The sequence below is a fragment of the Narcine bancroftii genome, chromosome 4, assembly GCF_036971445.1.
Source record: "Narcine bancroftii isolate sNarBan1 chromosome 4, sNarBan1.hap1, whole genome shotgun sequence".
NCBI classification, from domain to species: Eukaryota; Metazoa; Chordata; class Chondrichthyes; order Torpediniformes; family Narcinidae; genus Narcine; species Narcine bancroftii.
In genome coordinates, this window is record NC_091472.1 from 269,325,122 (window position 1) to 269,351,119 (window position 25,998).

Consider the following 25,998-nt stretch of genomic DNA (forward strand, 5'->3'; position numbering starts at 1 on the left):
CAATTTTGATAAATTTGTCTTGATAAAATTATAGTTTCATTTTAGGTTTTGTTCCTTCTATGTTCTCCAACAAAAATAAATCGAGATTTTGTGGAATAACGATACTAATAATCTATTTTAAAAACTTTCCTAAATCCATCCAAAAAGTTCCAACTTTAAGAATATGATCAAGTAGAAGGCAAAAGGTCCCTAATTCTTCACCACATCTAAAACATTTATTTGATAAATCAGATTTCATTTTGTGCTCTTTTTGCGATGTAAATAATTATATTGAACTAAACTGTATCTAACATTTAGATTTGTCATACAATCTTGATAGAGTTCTGCCAATCTTTTCTCATCAACTGTAATATTTAAATCAACCTCCCATTTCTGTTTAAATTTATGTATTCCCTTTATAATAGTTCCTGCTTGTAATAAAATATACATTGCAGAAATAAATTTCTTAGTATAACCTCTTCTGATAAGACCTCCAACTCACTACAAGCCATTAAGTAGATTGTTGGAACTAATTTTTCCTGCAAATAACCCTTCAACTGAAGAGAGCAAAAAAGTATATTTTGGGTAATTCCATATTTATTTCTTAACTGTTGAAACAACATCAGTTGACTTTGTTCATAACAGTCTTCTACATTTTTAATACCAGTATTAAACCAGATATTTAAAAATTGGTTATCTTTAGTAAAAGGTATAAGATTGTTTTGAATCAAAGATGTTTTAGGTGATATACTTCCTTCTGTTTCTATTTCATTATTTACCTTGTTCCAAATGGTAATCAAGTGTTTAAGCAAAGGTGCCTCCTTCATACCAGTTATTAACTTTGAATCACATTTATATACAAATTCCTCTGCTAATTTCTATCCTATTTTATCCATCTCTATTTTGACCCATGCCAGTTTTCCTGATACCTCAAATAAAGAAGTAAGAAACCTTAATTGAGCTATTTGATAATAATTCTTAAAGTTAGGAAGTTGCAAACGTCCCAATTCATATTTCCATGTTAATTTTTCTATAGATACTCTTGACATTTTACCTTTCCAAAGTAATTTTTCTTATATGTTTATTCAATTCTTGAAAGAACTTTAGTGTAACAATATGGGTAAAAATTGAAAAAAAAAAGATACTGTATCTGCAGAAAGATATTCATCTTAATACAATTTACCCTCTCTACTAATGTTCTTGGCAAAGTCATCCTTTTTCAAATCTTCAACTTTTTAAAGCAATGGTAAATAATTCAATTTGTCCAAATTATTGAAATTATTATCTATCTGAATCCCTAAATATTTAATTGTCTCCTTTGGCCATTTAAATTGGGTATTTCTTCGACAGAGTATAATCTCCTTGCGTAAAGGCGAATAAAATAGAGTTTTTAATCCCAATTTATCTTGCAACCTAAAATCTTACCGTATTCCTCCAAATTTAAATGCAATTTATGCAGTCTCTGGTTCAGTCAAATAGATCAAAACATCATCTGCAAATAGACTATTTTTTTTCTCATGACTAACCTTGAACCCCATAACTTCTAAATCACTCCTAATTATTTCAGCCAGTGGCTCTATAGCTAAAATAAACAAAGCTGGGGATAAAAGACAATCTTGTCTATAGATCTCACCAGGTAAAATGGATCAAAGGTCTGTCCGTTAGTTACTACTTTCTCATTTGGATTTTTCTAATGTCTTGAACAGTTTATAAAAATTTGTCCAAACCCAAATTTATCTAGTACTTTAAACAAAAAATCCCATTCCAATCTGTCGAAAGCTTTTTTCCGCATCTAATGCCACTGCTATACTTAGATCTTTCCTCTTTTGTGCTAAATGGAAATACTAATTAATCTGGCTATATTATTCATCAACTATCTCTTTTTAACAAATCCTATCTGGTCCATTTTATTAATTTAGGCAATAATTTAGTGGCTCTGTTTGCCAATATTTTAGCCAGTATTTTAAAATCTGCATTCATAATATAAAAAAAAGGTTTCAAAGGATCTCTATCTTTTTCTTGATATCACGATAATTATTGCCATTGAAAAAGAGCTTGGAAGAGTATAGGTTCTTGATGCTTGCTTAAACATTTCCATCAAAATAGGAATCAATTCATCTTTAAATTCTTTATTAAATTCAGGTAAAAAAAAACATCTTCCCTCAGAGATTTATTACTTTGAAATAAAGTTATTGTTTCCTTTTCCTATAATTGTGTAATTTGTGCACATATTTCTATTTGTTCTTCCAAATCTTGTGTGGGTAAATTTATCCTAGCTAAATATCTATCTATTTTATTGTTGTCTTTTAAAGACTCCAAGCTCGATAATTTAGAATAAAATTTTTTGAAGTTTCATTTATTTTTCAAGGTTCATAACTAATTGCATTCAAATGTTTTTAACTGCATTAATTGTTCTTGAGGCCTACTCAGATTTTAATTGTCATGTAAATACTTTTTGTGCTCTTTCACCGAGTTCATAATATCTGTTAGTTCTTGTAAACATTTTTTTCAGTTCGATAAGTTTGTAATGCATTATATTGTTTTTTAAAAATAATCAGTGGCCTATGCTTATCTTCTGAGCTTTACTTCGAAAGACCTTTTTCAATATTTTTACTTCTTGCTCCGTGATCCACTTCTTTCATATTGTCCTTCTTAATTTTAGCAAAGAAGTGTATAATTTGCCCTCTAAGATAAGCTTTCAAAGCATCCTATATTAAAAAAATTATCATTTACCAACTTCAGATTTGTATCACAAAATAACTGAATATGCCTTTTAATAAAATCACAAAAATCATTCCTTTTTAATAATGTTGAGTTCAATCTCCATCTATAGACCAATTTTTCCTTGTCTGGCATTATAATAAGCCATTAACAACAGCAATTGGTCCACTAATATCCTCATTTTATATTCAGCATCCAGTATCCTCCCTTGTATTTGTGCAAATATTAAAAATAAGTCAATTCTAGAATAAGAATTATGTCTATTTGAATAAAAAAGTCTCTTTCTTTAGGATGGACTTTTCTCCAAGCATCTATCAAATTCACACCTCATGCCTTAGAGTTAAAAGAAGCAGCTACTACATATCCAACCCAATCTCTCCAATTTCAAATGCTCTTTATCAGTTAAGTGAGTTTCTTGCAGAAAGGCCCTATTTCTTGAGGAATGTTTATATTTTTTTCCTCTTCACAGTCCTTTTTAAAACCATTAAAATTATAATTCACGAGTTTAACTGTATTACTAATCCTGCTAGTTGAGTATTTCTTCTGCCTCTGCCTGTAAATCTTCCTCCCATAACTCTCAAACCCTCGCGTGTTTACACACGCCTCCTCTGGCAATCCAGATAAAGAAAAAAGAAAGAAAAATATTTTCAAAATATACTTACAACAATACATATACAAACCAAGAAAATTCCTGCCCCCTCACATAGGTTTGTAATAATATAATCCAACACCACCTCCCTCCATTTTATGGGCCATGACCAGAGTCACAACTACCAACATGATACAAAAGAAGTAAGAACTAACTTCTTTCCCCAACCCCCTTGGTGCTTTTACTTACAATCCTTTAGATCTTAAATCTAGAACTAATTAAAAGAAAAAAAAGATACAATACACCAAAAAACAGTAGTAAAGAAAAATATGGTCAATATAAGGTGTCTTAATTTATACCTCATAGTAACAAACTGCCAAAAGATTTAGTCCATCAAAATTAAACCATTCACAAATCTTCAGTCTCTTCACTCTCTCTGGACAATTGGAAGACTTTGTGCAAATTGCTCCGCTTCTGCAGAGCTGGAAAATAATTTGTTTCCTTCACCCAGTATGAAGATCTTCAAAGTCACAGAATGACACAGAACAAACTGGTATCCTTTCTTCCATAAAATCTTCTTAACCTGATTGAGTTTTCTTTTTAATAAGTTTGCACATATCAGGGTAAAATAAAACGTTAACACCTTCATATTCAAGTGGGCCTTCTGTCGCTCTTGCCCTTGCTGCAACCAAAGATAAAATCTCTTGGTACGGGGAAATTTAATTTATATAGATCATGGATTTTGATTTGGAGACAGTTTGGGTCTGAGAGCCCAATGTGCTCTTTCAATCTCTATAGAACATTCACAATATTCAGCACCCAGTGTTTCAGGAAACCATTCCAGGAGAAAGCCAATCATATCTTGCTTTTCTACATCTTCTTTAAGACTCACAATCTTAATATTGTTTCTCCTACCAAAATTTTCCAAAACATCCACTTTTTGCTGTCATTTCTTATTCTCCATAGTTAAAACAGTAGTAGTACCTTCTACAATAGTTACTCTATCCTCTACTTGCTGCATATCATCTTGCATTCTTTTCATTGAACCTTTTAATTTATTTAATTTTTTCCTTCACTTTATTAACAGCCTCAAGCTGTTTCCTCTTTACATTTGCCCACAGCTCATTATTAGCTACATCCTGAGATTAAATCTAGTTGCTACAGCTCTAGCTGTTATTTTTCTCTTTACCTCCTCCTCTTCTTCTGGATCTTCATCCTCTTCACTGCCCGATGTCTGTGAGCCCTAGTCTTCTTCTGTCAATGTTGCTGAAGGCCCTCATTGTTTGTGCATGTGCTCCGCATCACTTCCAGTTTTCTCTTCTTTGACGCCATCTTTCCATTGCTTCATGTGAGCAACGATGGAAGAGGAGCCTTCAAAAGAATCACTCACCCTGGGAGCAACCTGAGCGCTAGCTCCCTGGTTCTCTCCAGTGGTAGGCCCCTTTTCTTTCCTTATCTTCTCGTTGTGACGGGCTCCAGGTAAGGCAGCAGTAGTTTTATCCTTTTTTGGATACATCTCTGATAGTGTCGTGTAGATGTTTAAATATATTTTAAACAGCTCTTAATCATTTAAAACATTGCTTAACCTAACTTTTTTTTTTGTTTTCCCGTGAGGGTTAGGTTCCACGACCAAACTCTAGAACATCATGTGACATTCCCCTCATCAACCTGTTTTTAATTCCTTTAGTGTTCCAAAGTGTTGATTTGTTTTATAATGGCTTTTTGCAAGGTGTGCCACTTTTTCCCCCCCTATTTTTAATTTACTAATATTTGTCAGCCAATTCTTAGCATTGACCAGTGACACAAAACACTACGGGGTGGCACAGTTTATTATCGCGCCAGTGACCCGGGTTTGAATCCAACTCTGTCTGTAAGGGGTTTGTATATTCTCTCCACGTTTGTGTGGGTTTCCTCCGGGTGCCCCGGTTTCCTCTCACCTTTCAAAACATATGGGAGTTGTAGGTTAATCGAGGTTTTTGGGTGGCACAGGCTCATGGGGCAGAAGTGCCTGGTACCATGCTGTATATTTAAAAAAAATTAAAAAAAAGGAAACTCTTAAAATTCAATTTGTTGTCTGCATTTAAGTAAAGGGATCATTATAATGAAATAATTATGGCTTGCAAAGTAAGTATCAGAAGCAGTGTGCTTGTGCTTTGAAACCAAGGACAAAAAAAAAAAGTTGAGTTTCTGGAGTGAATATTTATAATTGTGGTCCACCATTGTGGACTGTCTGATGTAGCGACCACAACAGAAGCATCCAATGCAATAGACAACCTCTATAGATACACAACTTAAATATTGCTTCACTTGGAAGGACTGTTTGGGGCTGGAATAGTGATGAGGGAGGTGTAGGCAACAGTAGAGCATTTCCTGCAGTCACAGGGGTTAGATGCCAAGGGGGGAACTGGTGGGAAGGGAGGAGCGGACAAGGGAGTAATTGAGGGAGTGGTCAATGTGAAAAGTGGAAATGAGTGTAGAAGGGAAGATGTCTGGTGATAGGATCACTTAGTAGGTGGGGGTAATGCAAGCAGATGATATGTTGGATGCAGAGACTGGTGATAGGTAAGGACAAGGGGAATCATGACCTTGCAGTATATGGGGACGGAGGAGGCCAGGACAGATGTACGGGTAATGGAGGATATGTGGGTGAGGGCAGAATTAAAGGTAGTGGAGGGGAAGGGATATTTTTTTGAATAGGGAGGACATCACTTTCATGGAATTATGTACCTGTAGCCCAAAGTGTAAGTGTCTCTGCTCTACAACAGTGTCCAGTGCATTACTATTCACCATGCAAGTTCTGCAACATTTCACACATGTCTAAGTTAAATTCCACCTGTCATTCTCTGGCCTTCTTCAGTGACCAATATACAACCAATTTTAGTTTAGTCTGTGAGTACTTAAAGTGTTATCAGTTGGGGGCAAGACCTCCCGAAATTGCCAAGGAGGGAAAATTCCCAGGAATTGGGACCATGGTGTGAAGGGCCCAGGAGGTGTTGAATTTCTGGGAATGTCACCAAGATAAAGTAGAGTCACTGCTTGCCTGTAGTGTGATAACAGCTTGTGTTAAGCTTTTGATCATACCTTGTCCTGCGTGTGAGGAAGTTTGCAAACCCTGTGCTAATGCACAAGCCCAGAACTTATTGGGAGCTCTTCACAGGCAGGTTTAACACTGGTGAAACTTTGGCAAGCAGTTGAAGTTTCTCTCAACTAACTTTTTTTTGCTGGCAGATATTTTTGAGAATGCATTTGGAATATTATATCCCTATAAGAGGGATAAATCAAATGCCATGAATGTTTACAAAGTTGATTGTTGGAAAGGTACGATCATGTTATGAGTAACCAAGCAGACAAGACACATACTCACTTGTATCCCTCTGAATGAGAAGTTCTCCAAGAAACAAAAATTCTTAGAGCTAGAAAGGTTTGTAGTGGAATTGATGCTTCTCTTGGACGAGGCATCCAAAACCAGCCACAAGGTCAAAATTAGAAGGCAACTATTCAGAACAGAGACAAGAAGCCATTCACTCACCCAGAGGCAAGAGAATGTTTGGATTTTAAAGTTTTTGAACAATCTGTATACAATAAAAGTGGGATTCACAAAAGAAAAATAAAGTTGCAAGGAAGCTAAGAATCTGGTATACTTCCTCTAATAATTTTTCTTAATGAAACCCACTTTCTTGCTTAACAATTGTACCGATGACTAAACTAAACAGCTATTTCTTATAATGTATCCGTGGGATTCATGGAGTCATACTAACTTCAGTAACTGGTAACATTCAGTACAGTTTTTGTATATAATTCTCATGAACTGGTATGTGTACTACTTCAAAATGCAGATGAGCATTAACTCATGAAAAATATTTTGATGCCATTTTCTACTCAGGTAAATGACCAGAATTATGTGGGAATTTAGCATTTTTAAAATACATTTGTGGTAATTAAAATAAATATATAACATTTTATTTATGGCACAGGAGAAGCTGATTCCGGCAATTTAAACCCATGCCCCCCCAATTACACCCAGATTAACCTCCAACCAAATACGTTTTTGAAGGTTGGAGGACACTGGAGCACCTGGAGACAACCCACATTGACATGGGGAGAACGTACAAACTCCTTACAGACAGCACTGGGTTTGAACCTGCTTCACTAGTATTGTAATTGCACTGTCTAACCACCATGCTAACAGTGGCACCCCGATAGATTGCCTGCCTCTCAATAGAAAACACATTTGCATATCCTCCCAAATGGTGAAAATATGTTGAACATCACATCATCCTGCAAATAATTAATTGAAAATCAGCATGTACAACAATGCATTTGTTCCTTCGGAATACAGCTGCCTTTGACAATTGAATCACTTCTTATAAGGCATCACTGACCCTTCAGCACATGTTAAAATGATGTGGAAAACAGCTGAGTAAAACTGGGGAACTGCTAATTATTGACATTTCTTCCCTTGCCTTAATATATTTGAATTTAAACAAAGCCAAGTCAGCTGACCTTTCAAATCTTGAAAAGACACAAACTTCAGTCTCCCCAGCTCAGATAAAATTGTTCCTCACACGAGATCTGCTTCTTCTTGAAGCCTGAAATTCAGCTGACAGATAAATATCAATCTGCACTGAAGACATGATCCAGTGATGAATCCTTTTTGCACACTTCTATAGACGCAAAGGTCGGCGTGTACAGATAAAAAAATTAACTGCAGCTTTTTGTTTGCCAAGCCAGCAAACTTCCAAGAAGAACACATCTTAAGCATTTCATTTAAAGCTGTCAGTGTTAGAATGGTCATGAATATTTTAAATTATAGAAGAAACAAAGACACCTCATGATTTCCAAAATTGCACATTGTGCCTTTTCATGAATGTTGGAATGTTCATGCTACTTTTGTTGAGTACTTCAGATACAATGGCATTTATTAATTTTGAAGCTTCCAATTTTGTTCTTGTCTGGTGTCGCTCAAATTTTTATGCCAAGTAAACTTCAGTGATTATTTTACCTGCAATGTTCAGTTATTTTAAAATGGAATGAAGAAACTTGATATGAAGTGGATCTGTGATACTAAATTGATCTTGAGAATGTTGCACACAAATTAGCGATTAATTGACTGGGCGTCATGATCTTCACTTTTCATCTGTGCAGATTGTAACGCTACCCATGGGTTCACGTCGCCACAGTTCAGATTGGGTTTTAAGTAGCATTCTAGTTTTGGTTGCCCAAATTTTCAATGTTCATTGCAGCATATTGTCATACAGTTCTGCAAAATATAAACAGTCCAACAAAATCCCCAATGCTAAAGAATTTGCAATGTTGAGAAATTCAGTATGTTACTTTGATAATTTGATTTTATTGATTGAGGTCAGCACAGGAGTACACCCAGGCTTTTGTGTGCATTGGTTTTCAATAGTATTAGATGATCTCCTCTTTGAAATATTGAGCTATTTTTAGAAAGCATTTCATTGACAATTTACCAGCACAACACCAAAATAAATACCGTCCTTAACATCAGGACAATTTCGTCAATGCCCTTACATCAATGGATTAAATGAAAAGGACAGTATATAACTAGGATAAAATATGATGCTTTCTCCTTTCCCCCCCAAAAAAAAAGGTTTACAAGATACAAAGCAAGAGAAGGAAGTGACTATAATTCTAACTGTGATTTTTATGTTGATGTACTTCAGTGTTATGGCTAAAAAATTTAAACTTTAAAATGTTGTAAAATCAATTAAAAACTGACCATTTTGCTCATTTGTGAGAGCACTTGTTTTTGCTGTTCCTTTCTAAATTGGTACACAAGAGTGCAAAAACACACAAATAAGGATTTTGGCAAGTGGAAATTTAGAAACTAAAATTAGTTGTTTGATTGATGAAAAAAAAACGGTTTTGCAAATAATGCAGTCCTGCAGAGGGAGTGCTATCAAAAGGACATTGTTCTTGGATGCATGACACAGCACATTTTTGAATAGAAATGACTGTTGACTGAGGTTTATTCCCTTAAAAAATATCTGAGTACAGAAAAGAGAACCAATCATGATGGTCTCTTGTATATTTGCAACGTATTTATTGTTTTATAGGAGTTAGTGGTACTCTAAAGCTGTAAATAACTTGGTCAAAATATAAACAGCAAAGTTTCTTATTGTTTATAGCTTCGTTGCAGAATCCAAAACTACGCACTGTATAGAATGCATGTCAAAGTATTGTATGGAATATCTAAAGGATTGTAACCTTTGAAGGTGTGGCTCTCTTAAAACATTGCCTGTTAGCTTTTTTTCCCACCACTCTTGATTCTAATGGTGTGATATTTAATGATGATAATGTTTCAAAAGACAAAATAATGAGCTAGGGTCTTCCATTGGAGACAATTATTGTCTACTATTTGTGTGGTATAAATTCAGGCACAGTTTGTTTACCTGAGAATTTTTGTCTGGAAGGAAACTACAATGTGTATTTATATTTTAGGACATCTGATGGAATGAAGTAGAGGTTGAAACACTTCCTGCATAAAAACTTAGGACATGGGATCAGGGAGCCATCGGGTTGTAAAGCCTGTGCCACCACTCAATGGTTGATCTGGCCATGGACAGCTCCACCTACCTGCCTTTTCCCCAAAATCCTTAATTCCTTTACTATGCAAAAATCTAACTCCATCTTAAAGATATTTAATGAGGTTACCTCTATTGTTTCCATGGGGAGAAAATTCCATAGATTAATTATTCTTTGAGAACAGCAGTTCCTTCTCATGTCTGTCCCAAATCCACTCACCCAATTTTGTGGCAATATCCCCCAGTTCTCATCTAACCTACCAGTGGAAATAATTTTCCCGTCTATCTTATCTGTCCTTTTCATAATCTTACATGAATTATAAGATTCCCTCTCATTCATCTGAATTTCAGTAAGTATAGTACCAGGCAATTCAAATCTCATCTCATAGGCTAATCTCCTCATCTCCTGGTGAACTACCTCCAAAGATAATACATCTTTTCTCATGTAAAGAGACCAGAACTGCACTGATTACTCATGGTGTGGCCTCACTGGTACCCTGTACAGATGTTCTTTCGTCAAATCATTCTCGCAGTGAAGACCAACATTCCATTTGCCTGCTTGATTAACTGTTGCACCAGCAAACCAAACTTTTGCAATTAATCTACAAGAATATGCCATAATATATTGGGGTTGCAATAACTGGAACCCAGCAATCACAACCAACTTCCTCTGTGCTTGCAATGACTTCAGCTGGGAGGCTAACCCCACTTCAAGATATTACTCTTTGCTTCATCTCATCCCTCTTTTCCTCATGGAAAATATGCTGATGCTTCCGATATTCCTCGTAAAGAGTGGAAAGATCTCTGGGGAGGATCAAGACAAATTAATTATCACTGAATACATTCTCTAACATGCCAGAATTTGTGATTAATTTTAATAAAAATACAGAAACTCAGCAGGTCTCGCAGCATCCACAGAAGGTAAACATACATATCCAACTTGTCAGGCCTGAGCTCTTCTTCAAGACTTGACTAAAAAGCAGGGAGGTATCTGAATTAAAAAAGCTGGGGAGAAGGAAAGAAAGGGCAAGGGGAGGAGCACAGACCAACAAAAGGTAATTATTGGACATGGATAGGACAGGAGAGAAAAGGAGAAAAATGATTTGGGGAAGAAGTGGCTCTATTAGTGCAGAGCTGGAGTAAAGGAGACAGAGGGAAAAGGAGAGGGGCAGAGAGAGAGAGAGAGAGAAAGAAAGAGGAAAGGAGAAATGGGAATAGAAAGGGGTGAGGGGCTAACAGAAAGTGGAGAACTCGATGCCAATACCATTCAGTTGGACAGTGCCCAGATATAATATGAGGTTTTGTTTTTCCAATTTTCAGCTGGTTTCAGTCTGGCATTGCATGAGACCACGGACAGACATGCTGGCATAGAGATGGAGTAGGGAATTGAAATGGGTGCTCAGTGAAGTGATCTCCCATTCTGCATCCAGTCTCTCTGACTTAAGAGGAGACCACAGCAGGACAATCAGACGCAGTAGATGTCCTCTGCAAATTCACAAGTGATGTGTTGTTTCACTTGGAAGGACTGTTTGGGGCCCCAAATAGTGGTGAGGGAGGTGACTGCTCTGCACCAGAAGGATTACGAGCAAAATCAGGCCCTTCAGGCTATCAAGTTTTGTCCACCCCTCAAATCATGGCTGTTGCATTTTTCCTTTCAACCTCATTCTCCTACCTTTAACACCCTTACCAATCCTGAACCAATTAAATTCTATTTTAAATATACTCAATGACTTGGCCTCCACAGTCGTCAGTGGCAACAAATTCACCATCCTCTGGCTGGAGTAATTTCTCTTCATCTCTGTTCTCAAGGAATATCCTTTGATTCTGTGCCCTCGAGTCCTAGACTCTCCAACAACTGGAAACATCTTTTCCATGTTCACTCTATCCTGCCCTTTCAATGTTCAGTTGTGTTTCTATAAGGAACCCTCTCATCCTTCTGAATTCCAGTGAGTACAGGCCCAGTGACATCATATGCTCTTTTTTATCAGTTAACCTAGGGATCATTCTCTTAAACCTCCTCTGGATCCTCTCCAATGCCAGCACATTCTTCCTGAGATATGGAGCACAAAGCTTCTCATGATACACTAAATGTGGTCTGACTAATGCCTTATACTGCCACAGTGTTACTTCTTTGCTTTTACATTCTGAACCTCTCAAAATAATTACTGACATTGCATATGCACTGAAATCCTCATTTGCTGCAGTCAAACAGGTACAGGGAAAAAAAACAATTCCAATAGTATATATTAAATTATAACATGGACAGAGATATTACATATAAAAGATAGATACATAATATTCATAATTTCAATGGTGCAGTAGTACAAGAAAAAAGTGGCATTTCACTGGTACAGGTAGGTCTTTGTGTCGTGTTGGAGCAGTAATGAGAGGTTTGAGACCCTTATAGCCATTGAAAAACACTGTTCTTGAACCCGGAAGTGCTGGACATCAGACTTCCATACCTTCTTCCTGAGGTTGCGACCTAAGTAATGGGGGCCTGTTATATGTTGGCTACCCTCTTTTTTTTTGAATATTTTCACAGACTCAAAGCAATTTAAACCATCAATACCATCTTTTTTAACATTTATATAAAGTGCAGTCTGTATTTATCCTGCGTCCCCCCCCAATATATAATCATACAAATTATACAAATATTAGTCGGGTTCACAGCCCCCACCCAAACCCAAGAAAAAAATGGTATAGAATAAAAAGAAATAAACTAAAAAATGCACGCCGCCTGTGCCATGTCCCACTTCCTCAACTTCACTCCTTTCTTTGCTGGGACAGATTTTTATAGTGTCAATATTTCATAGGGAGGGGGAACTAGTCAATCTGTTTCCCATGTATTTCAAATAGGGTTGCCACACTTTCAAGATGTGTCATGTTTCCTCCTTAGATTGTAAGTGATTTTCTCCAAGGAAATGCAATTCTGCTTTTCCATAATGTGGTATTTCATTGGGAGTTGGACTTGCACGCAACCGCTATACCCTTCTGGCTACTGACAAGGCGACCCTTGCAAATTGAATTTGATATTTGGACAATCTAAAATTCATATCCCCAATATCTCCCTGAATGTACAACTCCAGATTTTGTGGAAAATCCACCTTTGTAATTTTTTTCAGAATGTTTCCCAGGTCCACCCAGAAGGATCTCACCATTTTACATAGTCAGGTAGAGTGGACAAAGGTTCCAATCTTCACACCACACCTAAAGCACATTTCCAAAATTTCTGGCTTTGATTTATGCAATTTTTTGGGTGTAAGAAACAGCTGCTGCAAGAAGTTGTATTGCACCAACCTGTATCTGGTATTAATGACCCCAGTCACACTGTCCAGACACAGGTCTTGCACCTCTCTTCATTGATTGTTGTGCCCAAGTCCGACTCCCATCTCTCCCTTGACCTGTGTAAGCCTGGCGTTGGGCCCTCACTTTGAAACACCCTTCCTCCCCCCCACCCCCAAATTGTAATCCCATGCCAATTTTTCCATGGAGATTCCAGCCACCTTGCCATTCTACAGGAACCTTCTGAAACATTCGCTGAGCATCTTAGAGAAATCCCGAGGCAATGAAATGGGTAACAATTGAAAAAGACACTGGAGCCTTGGCATCACTTTCATTCTGATCCATTTAACTTTGCCCACCAGTGTTATAGGCAGAACCATCCATCTCGCAAGGTCCTCCTCAATCTTCCAGAGCAAAGGGAGATAATTAAGTTTTTATAAGTTACGTAAATCTTTAACTATTTTTATCCTTCTTGCGGCCATTTAAATTGACTTCCTTGTTGATATTGTCAATAATTCCCATTCATCAAAGGCATAATTTCACCTTTGTCCAGATTTTCCTTATATCCTGAGACCTTCCCATAATCCTCCAGGGTGGTCTTCAATATGGCCAACAACCCATTGGAGTCTGTCAAATACACTAACATATCATCAGCAAAAAGATGGATTTTGTGCTCCACCTGGCACACCCTGGATATTTGGCATCGAAGGGATCCAAAATACTGCTATGAAAATAGATAGCTTATGTCCTTTGAACAACTGAAGAATAAATACGATTTGCCTAATGGAACCTTTCACTATTTTCTCCAGTTAAGATCCTTCCTGAGGAAAATTTGGGGGCCTACAAGGACCCACCTGAAGGGAACAAGGTGGAAAAGTTACTTCGACTGGGAGGCACTTCCAAATTTATATCCAGAAATATACTTTGTGCTTCAAAATGAGAGCCCAAAACTGGGCCTGAAAAGATCAAGAAAGAGGTAGGAGTCGGAATTTGGAATAACAATCTATGAAGAATGTTGGTCAGATTTATGTAGGGAGAGTATGATATCGGTGATCAACGCCAGACTTCGACTTGTACAATACAATTTCTTACACTAATTAGACTTCACACCATAAAAACTACATAAAGGAAAACTAAGGATATCTGAAATGTGATTCAGGTGTGGGTTAGAAATTGGCACTTTTATACACTCCACATACGCGGTGAGACCTCTTTGGCTTGAATTATCTAATATATTAAATAGGATTATGGGAGCAAGCTTCCCGCTGGACCTGGAGTTTTATTTATTGGGAAACCTGGTTGACGTGGGCAGAAAATTAACAAGATCCCAAATTAAATTTGTAGATATTGCCCTATCAGTAGCAAAAAAAAATGTATTGTGATCACTTGGAAGACTGACCACCACTGGTCATCACTCTATGGACCATGGAGATGCACAACTGTGTGTCTCTATGGAGAAGATAACATATAATTTAAGAAATGAATATGACACTTTTGCCAAAATATGGCAATCTTATCTAGAGTATTTTGGTGCCCAGTTATACTTACAGCTCACAGATCTAAAAATCTCATAAAACATGTAAAGACATCAGCAGTGAAGCACCACAAAGAGTGGAAGTAGATTAGAAAGACTGATGGAAAGCTGAATTTTTATTTTCTTTATTATTTTCTGTTTTGTTTTCTTTTGATGTTTGCGGGGAGGAAGGGGAATTACAAGTAAATTGATATTGTATTTGAATTTCAGAAGCGAATTGTACTAAAAGAATGTGTAAATATATTAAAAATGACCACGTTTTCAAAGGTAATGTTTGGTTTGAAAAATGGAAAAATAAATTTTTCAAAAAAAGTAATAAGACGGGGCTCTACGAGGCGGGACTTAATGGATCCCTGGATTTTTTTTGGTGTCACCATGATGACTGCTGTTGAGAAAGGCTCTGGGAGGGTATGCGTCTCCTCCACCTTCATAAGAAGGGGCATTACAGACCTTTGAAGTCTTTATAAAATTTGGTGTGGAAACCATCCTCTGCCAGTGATTTGCCAGCCTGCAAAGAGCTCCTCTTTGGAGAAAAGGGGACTCAACCCCTCTTTGGAGAAAAGGGGACTCAACCCCTCTTGTTTTTCCTGACCCAAATTTGGTAGGCCCAATGAAAGCAAGAAATCATCTATTTTGGTAGGATCACCCCTTGATTCTGATTTCTACAATTCCTTGTAAAACCTTCCAAATGTATCATTACTTTTCTTTTGGTTCAGAGATGATCTTGCCTTCCCCTGTTTGAATCGCATTAATTGTTCTTGAGGCCTCTTCTGCCCTCACCTGCCAGGACAAAACTTCATGGGTCCTCTCCCCAACTCTGCTGTGTAGATCTTAAAATCAATTTTTCTGTTTTATATGTTTGTAATGTATTATATTTGAGCTTTTTATTCACCAAATTTCTGTATTTTTCTTCTGTACCCACTCTTTGATATTCCTTTTCCAAATAAGCCATCTCCTGTTCTAGGTTGCTAACCTCCTTCATGTGGCCCTTTTTGATGCTTTTGATATATCCAATAATCTGGCCCCACATGAAACTTTTTAATGTGTCCATATTAGGAAGTTATCCTAGGTAGAGGGGCAGTTCGTCTCACAGAACAATTCTACCTAGGCCCTAACAAAGCTACAAAATTCCAGTTTTCCCAACAGCAACATACTCAGGCACATACATCTTTTCTTTGGCTTGGCTTCGCGGACGAAGATTTATGGAGGGGGTAAAAAGTCCACATCAGCTGCAGGCTCGTTTGTGGCTGACAAGTCCGATGCGGGACAGGCAGACACGATTGCAGCGGTTGCAGGGGAAAATTGGTTGGTTGGGGTTGGGTGTTGGGTTTTTCCTCCTTTGCCTTTTGTCAGTGAGGTGGGCTCTGCGGTCTTCTTCAAAGGAGGTTGCTGCCCGCCAAACTGTGAGGCGCCAAGATGCACGGTTTGAGGCGTTATCAGCCCACTGGCGGTGGTCAATGTGGCAGGCACCAAGAGATTTCTTTAGGCAGTCCTTGTACCTTTTCTTTGGTGCACCTCTGTCACGGTGGCCAGTGGAGAGCTCGCCATATAACACGATCTTGGGAAGGCGATGGTCCTCCATTCTGGAGACGTGACCCATCCAGCGCAGCTGGATCTTCAGCCTGCTTATCTAGCATTATGATGGATAAAGTCACAGGAGAGTGGTCTGACAGTAGCTGTGCCATATACTTGGTTTCCACTATCCTACTCTCTAATTAGGCTGACACCAAAAATAAATCAATTCTAGTGTAGACATTTTGTCTTAAGTAAAAGGAGTAATCTCTTTCTCTTGAATTCAGCCTCTCCAGACATCTATGAGATTTAGCTCTTTCATAAAGGCCAGGGTAAACTTAGCCATCCTGGCCCTTGTTACCTTTTTTGATGACTTGTCCATGACCAGATCCAGACAAAAATTGAAATTCCCTTAATCAGGACATTCTCACACCCTTCAGTTATTTTTCAAGAATATATCTTGTATAAAATTTTCGTCATCGAAATTCAGGGCTTCGTAAGTGTCTAGGATTCTGAGTATATTTGACAATGCATCATTACGAATCTCCCCACTAAGTTTGCGACTACATCCTTGACCATCACTGGAACATTCCTCCCTATCAAAATGGTCACTCTCCTGGCCCTGGAATTGAAGAACGACATTGCCACTTGACCTACCCACCCCACTTTAACTTTAAGTGCTCTCGTTCTGTAAGGTGGATCTCCTATAAAAACACATGTCCACCTGCATCTTTTTTTTAGATGTGCCAAGTCTCTTTCTCTTAATCAACCCGTTTATCCCATTTACACTAAAACTCACATATTTAATTGACTTATTCATTGCCTTCAGACCACTCCATTATACTTTTCCCCCTCTTTCCAGTCCCCTGATACTTAGTCTCCATCCTGATTCTCCTCTGTAGATCCTTGTCACAGACGATTGTGCTCCAGACAAAAACTAAATAAGTTAACAAAACTAAAACCCACATTCCAAAACATAAAAAAACCCTCCAGAAGAAAAACTCCTCCTCTTCCTTCCTCTCCTACCCCCCCAATTTATCTTGACCCATTCCACCACCAATAACCAAGCTATTGGTGGAAAGAGTCCAATGCACCCATCCTCCATTTGTCCTTCCCTCCCTTTCTGTGAGCTCCCCATATCTCTACTTAACATATACAATCCCCTTCAAACACTAACACTATGTAAAGAAACATTACCCTCCTGTAGTCCTCACACTTCCAATACTTACAATCCATTCTTCCACTGAATCCCTCTTTCCCCTTTATTTACATTTAGTCTCACAGCAGTGGCAGGGATCCAATTGCTCCTTTGGATCCTTAAAGAACCTTCTTTCCTCTCCTGCCCTTACTATCTTCAGCAATGCCGGGTGAAGCAGGATTAACTCAATTCCTTTTTGTTTCAAGCTCTTTTTTACCAGGTCAAATTCCCTCCTGTGCTTCAACAATGCCGCACTTGTGTCTGGATAGAATAAGACCTTCTCCACCCACCCCCCCACCCTTGTTTTTTCCCCCCATTGCCGCTGCCCACAAAATACTCTCTCTATCCTGATAGTGCAGGAGTCTCACCAGGATAGAGCATGGCCGTTGATGTGGTCCTGAGCACAGGGTGAGAGATTAGTGGGTCCATTCCATTTCCAAATTATTTCCTATTTTTTCCCTCTCAAGTACATCCAGGATCCATTTTTGCAGAAACTCCAGCATGTCTCTCCCCTCCTTCACCCCACAATATTAATCATGTTCCTCCTATTAATATTTTCTAACATATCTATCCTCTCCTACATCTTTACCCTATCTCTTTCATTCTCCCCTATCCAATCCTTCCTGTACCCTCTTAATTCTCTCCTCAGTTTCTGTTACCCTTTCTGTTAAGCTATTCAGCCTTTCTTTAATTGCCCCTTGCCCTGCCACCAGTGTCTTCAATTAATTTTAAATCATTTATGATAGCATAAAGTTAAGGAAATAAGACTCTAATGCAACATTCTCATTCAATTAGGACATAAAAAAAAACTCTTCCAAAACATGCTTATTGTATTACTTACCTTCCCCTCTTCAGCGTTTTGTTGACAAGAGCTGTGCACTTCATCTTCTCTCACCAATTTACCAGGCCAGGAAGGAAATCCTTTTATCTGACTCCAAACCAAGTCACCAACATTAAACGTCCTTGGTCTGAAGTGTATTAATTCATTAGAAGGTGAATCTGGAATCCTTAAGTCATCATCACTGCTTATGCTTTTAGTGTCTGATGGACTTGGAGCACATCCATTAATATTTTCTGAGTTATAATCTCCATTGAAAATATACTCATGTGCCAAAGAACCTGGCATTCCCTCCAAACTAGCTGAGGAACTTGGAGATTGCTCCTCTATGGCCAGTTCCTGTTTGGGAGCTGACAGCAACTCACCAAAGTTCCTGTTCTGCTGAGACCGATTTCCATTGATATGCGTGCATCTTTCCATGGTATTCTCTAGTTTTTCTTTAATATTAACAATGTGTCTTTTTTGACTATTGAACCTAAAGCTGTCCTCGTGAAATCTTTTGTCTAACTGGCAGTTTTTCTGCTGTAATCCCACATCAGTCTGATCTCCCTGAAAGGAAGGTATCCTTTCTGCGGAAAGACTGTGATTTACTTGGCCAGAATGTTCTAGAAACTTCTCACATTTCCATAATGTTGCATCAACTGGCTGTTGCTCAGTTTCCCATTGTTTTTTTGGAGTATTGCGACCAGGTGATTTGAAGTATTCAAATCCTTCCCCCTCAGCAGTGAATTTTGCCTGTTCAGAATTTTTGCGCAACCTCACTCCTCTTGCATGTCTATTTGCCAGGATATTTTGATTGTTGAGTCGACTGTCATTCTCCATGCTGGAAAGTCTTTTCCCATGAATCACAGCACTGACTGCATTGGAAAGATTCACAGGATTTGCAATGGAGGCAGTAAAGGCACTCATGGCACTCAGGGCCGGGATGGGGCTCATTTGTGAAGTACTATTCACTGCTGTAGTGATCACAACTTGCATTCCTTTGCTTGCAGCATCCACCACAGCTTTGTAGATAGCATCAACAGAAGGGTCGTGAGGACCAACAGTTGGCACCTGTTCTCTGCCTTGCTTTGCTTGAATTTGTTCTAATCGATGTTGGTCACCAGGTAGCTCATGAAAAGTGGGAGGTGCGGTATGGGAGCCCCCGGAGAGTAATATTGCTCCTGGTTCAGAGTTTACAGGTGCATTTGGAAGTGAGACATCATTCGCTGGGTTCACCTGATAGAAATTTAAATCATATGCAGCATTATATTTTTCTAATGTGCAATTTGTTTCTACATGCATGAAGCATCTTAATTTTTAAACTGCACTTAGTTAAACTGAATGTTAACTAAGAAAGATGAACCAAGGGAGAAGAAACCCATGTACTGAGGTGTGTCGGAGATGGGCAAGTGGAACCTGGTGTGGAAGAAAGATGGGTCTTGGTAAGAAGAGTGGAGGGGGTGGGCGGGGGAGGGAAAAGTTGAAAAGTACAAAGGCCCTGGGTGAACTGGTGAGACTGTGAAAGGAATACAGAAAGAATAGATTAGCTGAACTTGGCATTTTTTATACCATTGGGCTATCGGATACAATCTCCGAACTGCTGAGGATCAGTATCTCATTTTTCTTCTGGGCGCACTACAGCCTGAAGGACTCAATATTGAATTGTCCAACTTTAGATATGGTAACTAACACTTTCTTTATGTCTGTATTAGGTTTGGTAATTTCTCTTTCCTTTATTTGTATATTCTGGCACGGGGGGGGGGGGGGTGGGTAGGGGGTGGTGGTGGTGAGGAAGGTGAAGGAAAAAGAGGGGGTATATTCTTGTAGGTCAAGCTGTTCAACATTACCCAGACTTCACAACAAATTTAACTCTATTTAATGGAGATCATTTAGCCTAGTACAGACATTCTGTGTCCCATACCCCCGCACCCCTCCATTAATTTGCTTTCTTTTTTCTGATGGGTCTTTGATACAAAATACTGTTTTCTCTTTCCAAAGGTGGTACCCAAGTTGTTAAGTTTTATTTGAGGTTTTATTTAATCAATTCAGTTATGCAAGATTAGAAGTGTATGTGTTTGATGCTTACCTGAATGTTTTGAAAAACACATGCCATGGGGTTTAATGGGTTGCTTGAGCCAGAAAGTGAAGTGTGACTCTGATACCCTTGGAGACCGTGAGTCCCTTGTAGACCTTGTAAAAGTTGGTGATGAGTCTGAGGAAGCATCTGATTGCTGTTGATTAAGGTCTGAAGATGGCTTAATTGTGGGTTGTTCAAGTTATTGTTGAATGAAGGTACATCACCTGGATGGAATAATAAAATGCAAAAGAAAGCACATCAGTGGTGTAATCTGCAAGGTGTGCAATAATCTGCAGCTCAATTTTGAAACAAATATACAATAATTAATAAAAGAAAAATAAGAAAAAGTAAACTCAGTTTTGCAAGAATAAAGAAAACATTAGAACAACGACACAAGTGATCTTTCATGATACCTGTTTGTTGGGAAGCAAAACTGTCTGACGTTATCTCACAAAAATGCATGGGATAGCTAAATTTAAATATTCAGCACGGTAACAGGCTATTTCAGCCCATGAGTCCATTCTGCTCAATTTACATCCCATTAACCTACACCCCAATGGTGGGAGGAAACTGGAGCCCCCGGTGAAAACCCATGCAGGATTCGAACTCAGGTCTGGTCCCAACCACTGACACTGTAAAGGGCGTTGTGCTCACCGGTAAGCCAAACATGTCACTCCTAATATGAAGCTACTAATATGAAAGAGTCTTAAATGTGTAAAACAACATTCATGAGTTCAAGACAATTAGAGAATGTGACAACCAAGATTCCAGTCTGTGGTATTATTTAGCAAGTAAGAACTGAATTCAACTGATTTTCTTTTCATTTCAGACATGCCAATATCCAGCAGCAAGTTCATTTGAGAATGTATGTCAACTTTTCAATAAATTACAAAAAAAAAAGTTTTATTTTTTGTCATGAGCTTGAAGAGTTCCTGTTTCTGGACATAAAAGAAGCAACTCAAAGTATATTATTGATTCTGCATCACTAGAGACATTAATACATTGAACAATAATTCCTCGACTATCAGTACAAAGGGATTAAAAGACAGGATGTGATAATCCTGAAGTTCATATTAAAAAAAACCTAAAAGTTTACTTCACCAAAATGGCTAAATGTCATCAAGATCGTTTATAGAGTTCTTTAATTAATGTCAGCAACATAAAAATAATACTATTGTGGCAGTCGGTGCACATCGCGATGCAGGCGAACTGGCTCTGCGTTTGTCATGGCCATGGCAGCAGAGCAGCCATGTCAAGATGGGGCTGCCGGGTTTTGCTTCCGGGCTGTGCACGCACACTCGGCTGCATCGTTACGTCACCGCCCACACAGAGACAGGACTTGCTGGCCGCCTTGTAAGACACAACGCGGGCTTTTCAAATGAAACCGTTGGAAGCGAAACTGACTCACAGTGTGTAGTCTCATTCTTTTGCTCCTTCTCTGTAGCTAACGCTACATTTGGTGACCCCAACAAGCCCAGATGATTCTGGACTCTACAACATGGACACTGCAGCAGTCAACGCAGTAGCCATGAAATTACCAACCTTCTGGACGCTTCACCCATGCACTTGGTTTTGGCAAGTGAAAGCGCAATTCTACCTCCGGCAGATCACCTCAAACTTGACAATGTTTTACCACATCGTCAGCTCCCTTGACCAAGAGAATGCAGCCAGGGTAGACAACCTGATACACGACCCCACCCCCGGAGGAAGGTAATACCCAGCTCTCAAGACGTTCCTCTTAAGTACTTTCGGCCTGTCCAGACGACAGTGCATCGCCAGACTCATGCACCTAGATAGGCTTGGAGACAGAGCACCATCTGCTCTCATGGACGAAATGCTCGCGCTAGCAGAGGACCACAAGCTGCGCCTCATGTTTGAGCAGGCTTTCCTGGAGCAGATGCCAGATGACATACAGCTGCTGTTAGCAGATGAGGATTTCTCTGACCCATGCAAGGTTGGGGCCAGAGCAGACATCCTGTGGTGCACGAAACGTGAAAACAAGTTCGTCATGAACCATGTATCACGTCTCCACCCCAACCAAATACAACCACTCCCCAGCAAGCCAGCAGAGGCACCAAACACTAAATGGTGCTTTTATCACCAATGCTGGGGAGTACAGGCACGAAAATGCAGGCAAACCTGTATGTTTCTGGACAATGGCCAGGCCAGCCGTCGCTAATGGTCACGGCGGCTGGCCACATCAATAGCCTTTTGTATGTCACCGACGAGGTTAGTGGCCAATGGTTCCTGGTCAACACGGGTGCCGAACTCAGCATCATCCCACCAACTGCACTGGAGACACGAACGTGACCACGAGGCCCCATGCTCCAGAAGGCAAACAACACCACCATCAAAACTTTCCCATTAGCTACAGTGGGCACATTGCTCCTCAGTGCTGATTTCCTTCGGGCACACAGCCTACTGGTGGATGTGAAAGCCAAACACCTAGTGCATGCCCGGACCTTCCAAATCATGCAACTCGTAGCTACCATTGCCCACAACCCAGGCGTGGCCACAGTGAGCACCCCGAGGACAAGTACAGCTGCCTTCTGGATGAATTCCTGGTTATCCTCAGGCCGCAATTCACTTCCATCATGCCACAGCACAGGGCGCCATACCACATACTGACCCAAGGGCCAACGCTCCATGCCAAAGCCAGGAGGCTTCCCCCAGACAAACTCCAGTTGGCCAAAGAGGTATTGGGCATAGTCCGCAGGTCTGGCAGTCCGTGGGCATCCCCACTACTCAGCGTCCTCAGGCGGGTGGCAGCCCTGTGGGGATTAACATCACCTTAATGATGCCACCACACCCAATTGCTACTCAGTCCCACACATACAGGACTTCACGGCCAAACCTCATGGCGTAAGAGTGTTCTCCAAAGTCGATTTGGTGCACGGCTATCATGAAATCCCCATCCACATGGACGACACTGGTAAGACAGCCATTATCACACCATTCTGATGTTTTGAATTCCTCCACATGCCTTTTGGTCTCAAGAATGCGATGCAAACATTTCAGCGCTTGATGAACATGGTGGGCAGAGACATGGACTTTGTGTTCATTTATTTAGATGACATACTCATTGCGAGCAAGGACCACAAGGAGCACAAGGACCATCTCGCAATCTCTTCACTTGCCTGTCGGAATTTGGACTCATGGTCAACATGGCAAAGTGCCAATTCGGAACAGACTCCATGCAGTTCTTGGGCCACACCATCAGTGGAAAAGGTCACAGCGATACACCAGTTCGCCCACCCCAACACCCTCAAAGGCCTCCATGAATTCATGGGAATGGTCAACTTCTACAAATGATTCATCCCAGGGCAGCACACATCATGAGACCACTGTTTGGCATAATATCTGCCAAAAGCAAAACCCTAGCATGGACGGAGCAGGCTTATACAGCTTTCACTGCAACAAAGAATGTTCTGGCCAACGTCACCTTGCTGGTACACCCCAGATCAGACGTACCCACGGCACTCACAGTGGATGCATCAGCGACAGCCATCGGGGGCATCCTTGAGCAATCCTTTGAAGGTCAGTGGAGGCCGCTGGCCTTTTTCAGCTGTCACCTGCGGCCTCCACCCCCCGCAAAACTGAAAGACAGTGAGTTCAACAGGGAGCTCCTGGCACTTTACCTTGTTATCAGGCACTTCTGTTATTTTCTGGAGGGCAGGCCATTCACAGTTTTCATGGACCACAAGCTCCTCACCCACGCCTTCACCATGGCCAAGGACCCCTGGTCAGCATGCCAACAATGCCACCTATCCTATATATCCAAGTTCACCACTGCCATCTCTCTGGCAAGGACAATGTAGTGACCGACATACTCTCCCAACCTGCTGCCCAGACCTTATCCCCCGGGCTGGACGACTCCCAGCTGGCATAGGCCCAAAAAGAGGATGAGGAAACACAGGCCTTCTGCATAACCATCTCAGGCCTCCGCTTCGAAGACTTCATCCTGACACGCTTCTGTGTGATGTCTCCACTGGCACACTGTGTCTGGTAGTGCCACAGCAATGGAGGCACCAGGTTTTCAAGGCTGTTCACAACCTCACACACCTGTGCATAAAAACCACAACCCATATGGTAGAGGAGAGGTTCGTGTGGCATGGCCTGAGAAAACAAATTGCTCAGATAGCTTGCAATTGCACCTAGTGTCAAGCATTCAAAGTCCATCGTCATGTCAAGGCCCCGGTCCACCAGTTCGACCCTCCGAAGAGATGGTTCAAACATATACATGTCGACATTATGGGCCTGCTGCTCATCTCCTAAGATGCCTGGTACCTCTTCACAGTGTTAGACTGAACTATGATATGGCTGGAAGCCATTCCTTTAAAAGACACCTCAACTGATTCCTGCACCAGGGCACTGCTCACACATTGGATCGCAAGGTTTGGGGTACCAGCCCACATAACCACCGACAGAGGGACGCAGTCTAAGTCAGCACTATGGACACAGCTCGCAACGCTCTTGGGTGTCACGCTGCACTACACCACAGCCTATCACCCACAGTCCAAAGGACTCGTTGAGTGTTTCCACCGCCACATGAAGTCAGCTCTCATGGCCTGTTTAAATGGCCCCAATTGGGTGGATGAGCTTCCCTGGGTCCTACTGGGTATCAGAACGGCACCTAAAGAGGATTTACAAGCATCCTCAGTCGAATTGCTATACGGCACCCCGCTAACTCTGCCAGGTGAATTCTTCCCACCGTCCTAAGACTCAGGCCTGTGGCCATTCCCAAAGACTTATCAACCACAGACTTTGCATTCTACCCCCCTCAAACGACCTTATGAAGGCCTGTACAAGGTCCTGTGCAACTCAGGCAAAACTTTCACACTGGACATTGGGGGTAGGGAGGAACTGTTCATAGCAGACAGGTTGAAACCGGCACATCTAGACCTCAGCCAGCAGCTCGTACCAGCACAACCCAAATCCTGTTAAGACTTTTGCGTTGCTGGGAATGTGAAGAGGTTTTGGGAACAGCATTTGATTATTCCCAGCAACACAATGGCCCACTTGAGATCAACATTGAAAGCTTTTATTCTTTCAAGATTTTAGCCCAACTTTGATTAAGCAAAGTTTGATGATCTAAAAAGGCAACTGCGATCAAAGAATATAAAGATTATATATCCTGCGACTCTGAGGGTCGAAGTAACGGATGGCAATCGATGATTAACCAAGATGAAGGAAGAAGTGGAAGAATTCTTACAAAGATTATGAAAAGATTGAAGATATTAAACAAGAAGATTAAGAATGTTTACAATGGGACCAAGTAAAAAGTGCATTTTTGAACCGCATTGTATTTATTGTTAAATATTATTGAACTTTGCTTGGAGAGCTCAAGAAAGAGCGAGGACTTGGTAAAAAAATAGTAGCAGGGAGGAGACTCCGGTCTGAGGGGGAAACTGGGGCAGGGAGAGGTGCAGTTTTGCAAGATGCGCTAAAGGGAGAGATTCTTCTTTCTCGTAAGACTTCATAAGCTTCCGGGATTTTTTGTTCACCATTAAAGCGAGGGCACTATATATGTTTTTTAAAATTCCCCTTTGATTTGAAAGGGATTATACTCAATGAAAGAGGGGGCAGCGAAGGATTTTATTTAGGTTTTAAGTCTATAACAAAAAAAAAGACTAATTATCCTATATTAATACATACGATTAGAGTATGGAAAGAAATCAATGAGTGTATTGGGAAAAAAAAGCAGGGATATCATTAAGAACACCTTTATGTAAGAATGT

At 40.1% G+C, this 25,998-nt stretch overlaps 1 protein-coding gene and 1 long non-coding RNA gene across 5 annotated transcripts in view; one reads left to right on the forward strand and one right to left on the reverse strand.

The window, feature by feature from the left end:
• The window catches only part of LOC138761958 (uncharacterized), an 82,365-nt gene extending 60,946 nt beyond the window's left edge, over window positions 1-21,419 (forward strand). The window contains exons 4-5 of the long non-coding RNA XR_011356654.1: window positions 13,929-14,095; window positions 21,090-21,419. This is a non-coding gene — a long non-coding RNA (uncharacterized lncRNA). The remainder of the gene's footprint in view (window positions 1-13,928; window positions 14,096-21,089) is intronic.
• Window positions 1-25,998, reverse strand: part of mbd5 (methyl-CpG binding domain protein 5) — a 245,907-nt gene that overhangs the window by 12,502 nt on the left and 207,407 nt on the right. For all 4 annotated transcript variants that reach the window (XM_069934982.1, XM_069934979.1, XM_069934980.1 and 1 more), the window contains 2 exons: window positions 20,270-20,484; window positions 18,205-19,419 (listed from right to left, as the gene is read on the reverse strand). In XM_069934982.1, coding sequence (XP_069791083.1) covers window positions 18,205-19,419; window positions 20,270-20,484 — 1,430 coding nt within the window. The remainder of the gene's footprint in view (window positions 1-18,204; window positions 19,420-20,269; window positions 20,485-25,998) is intronic.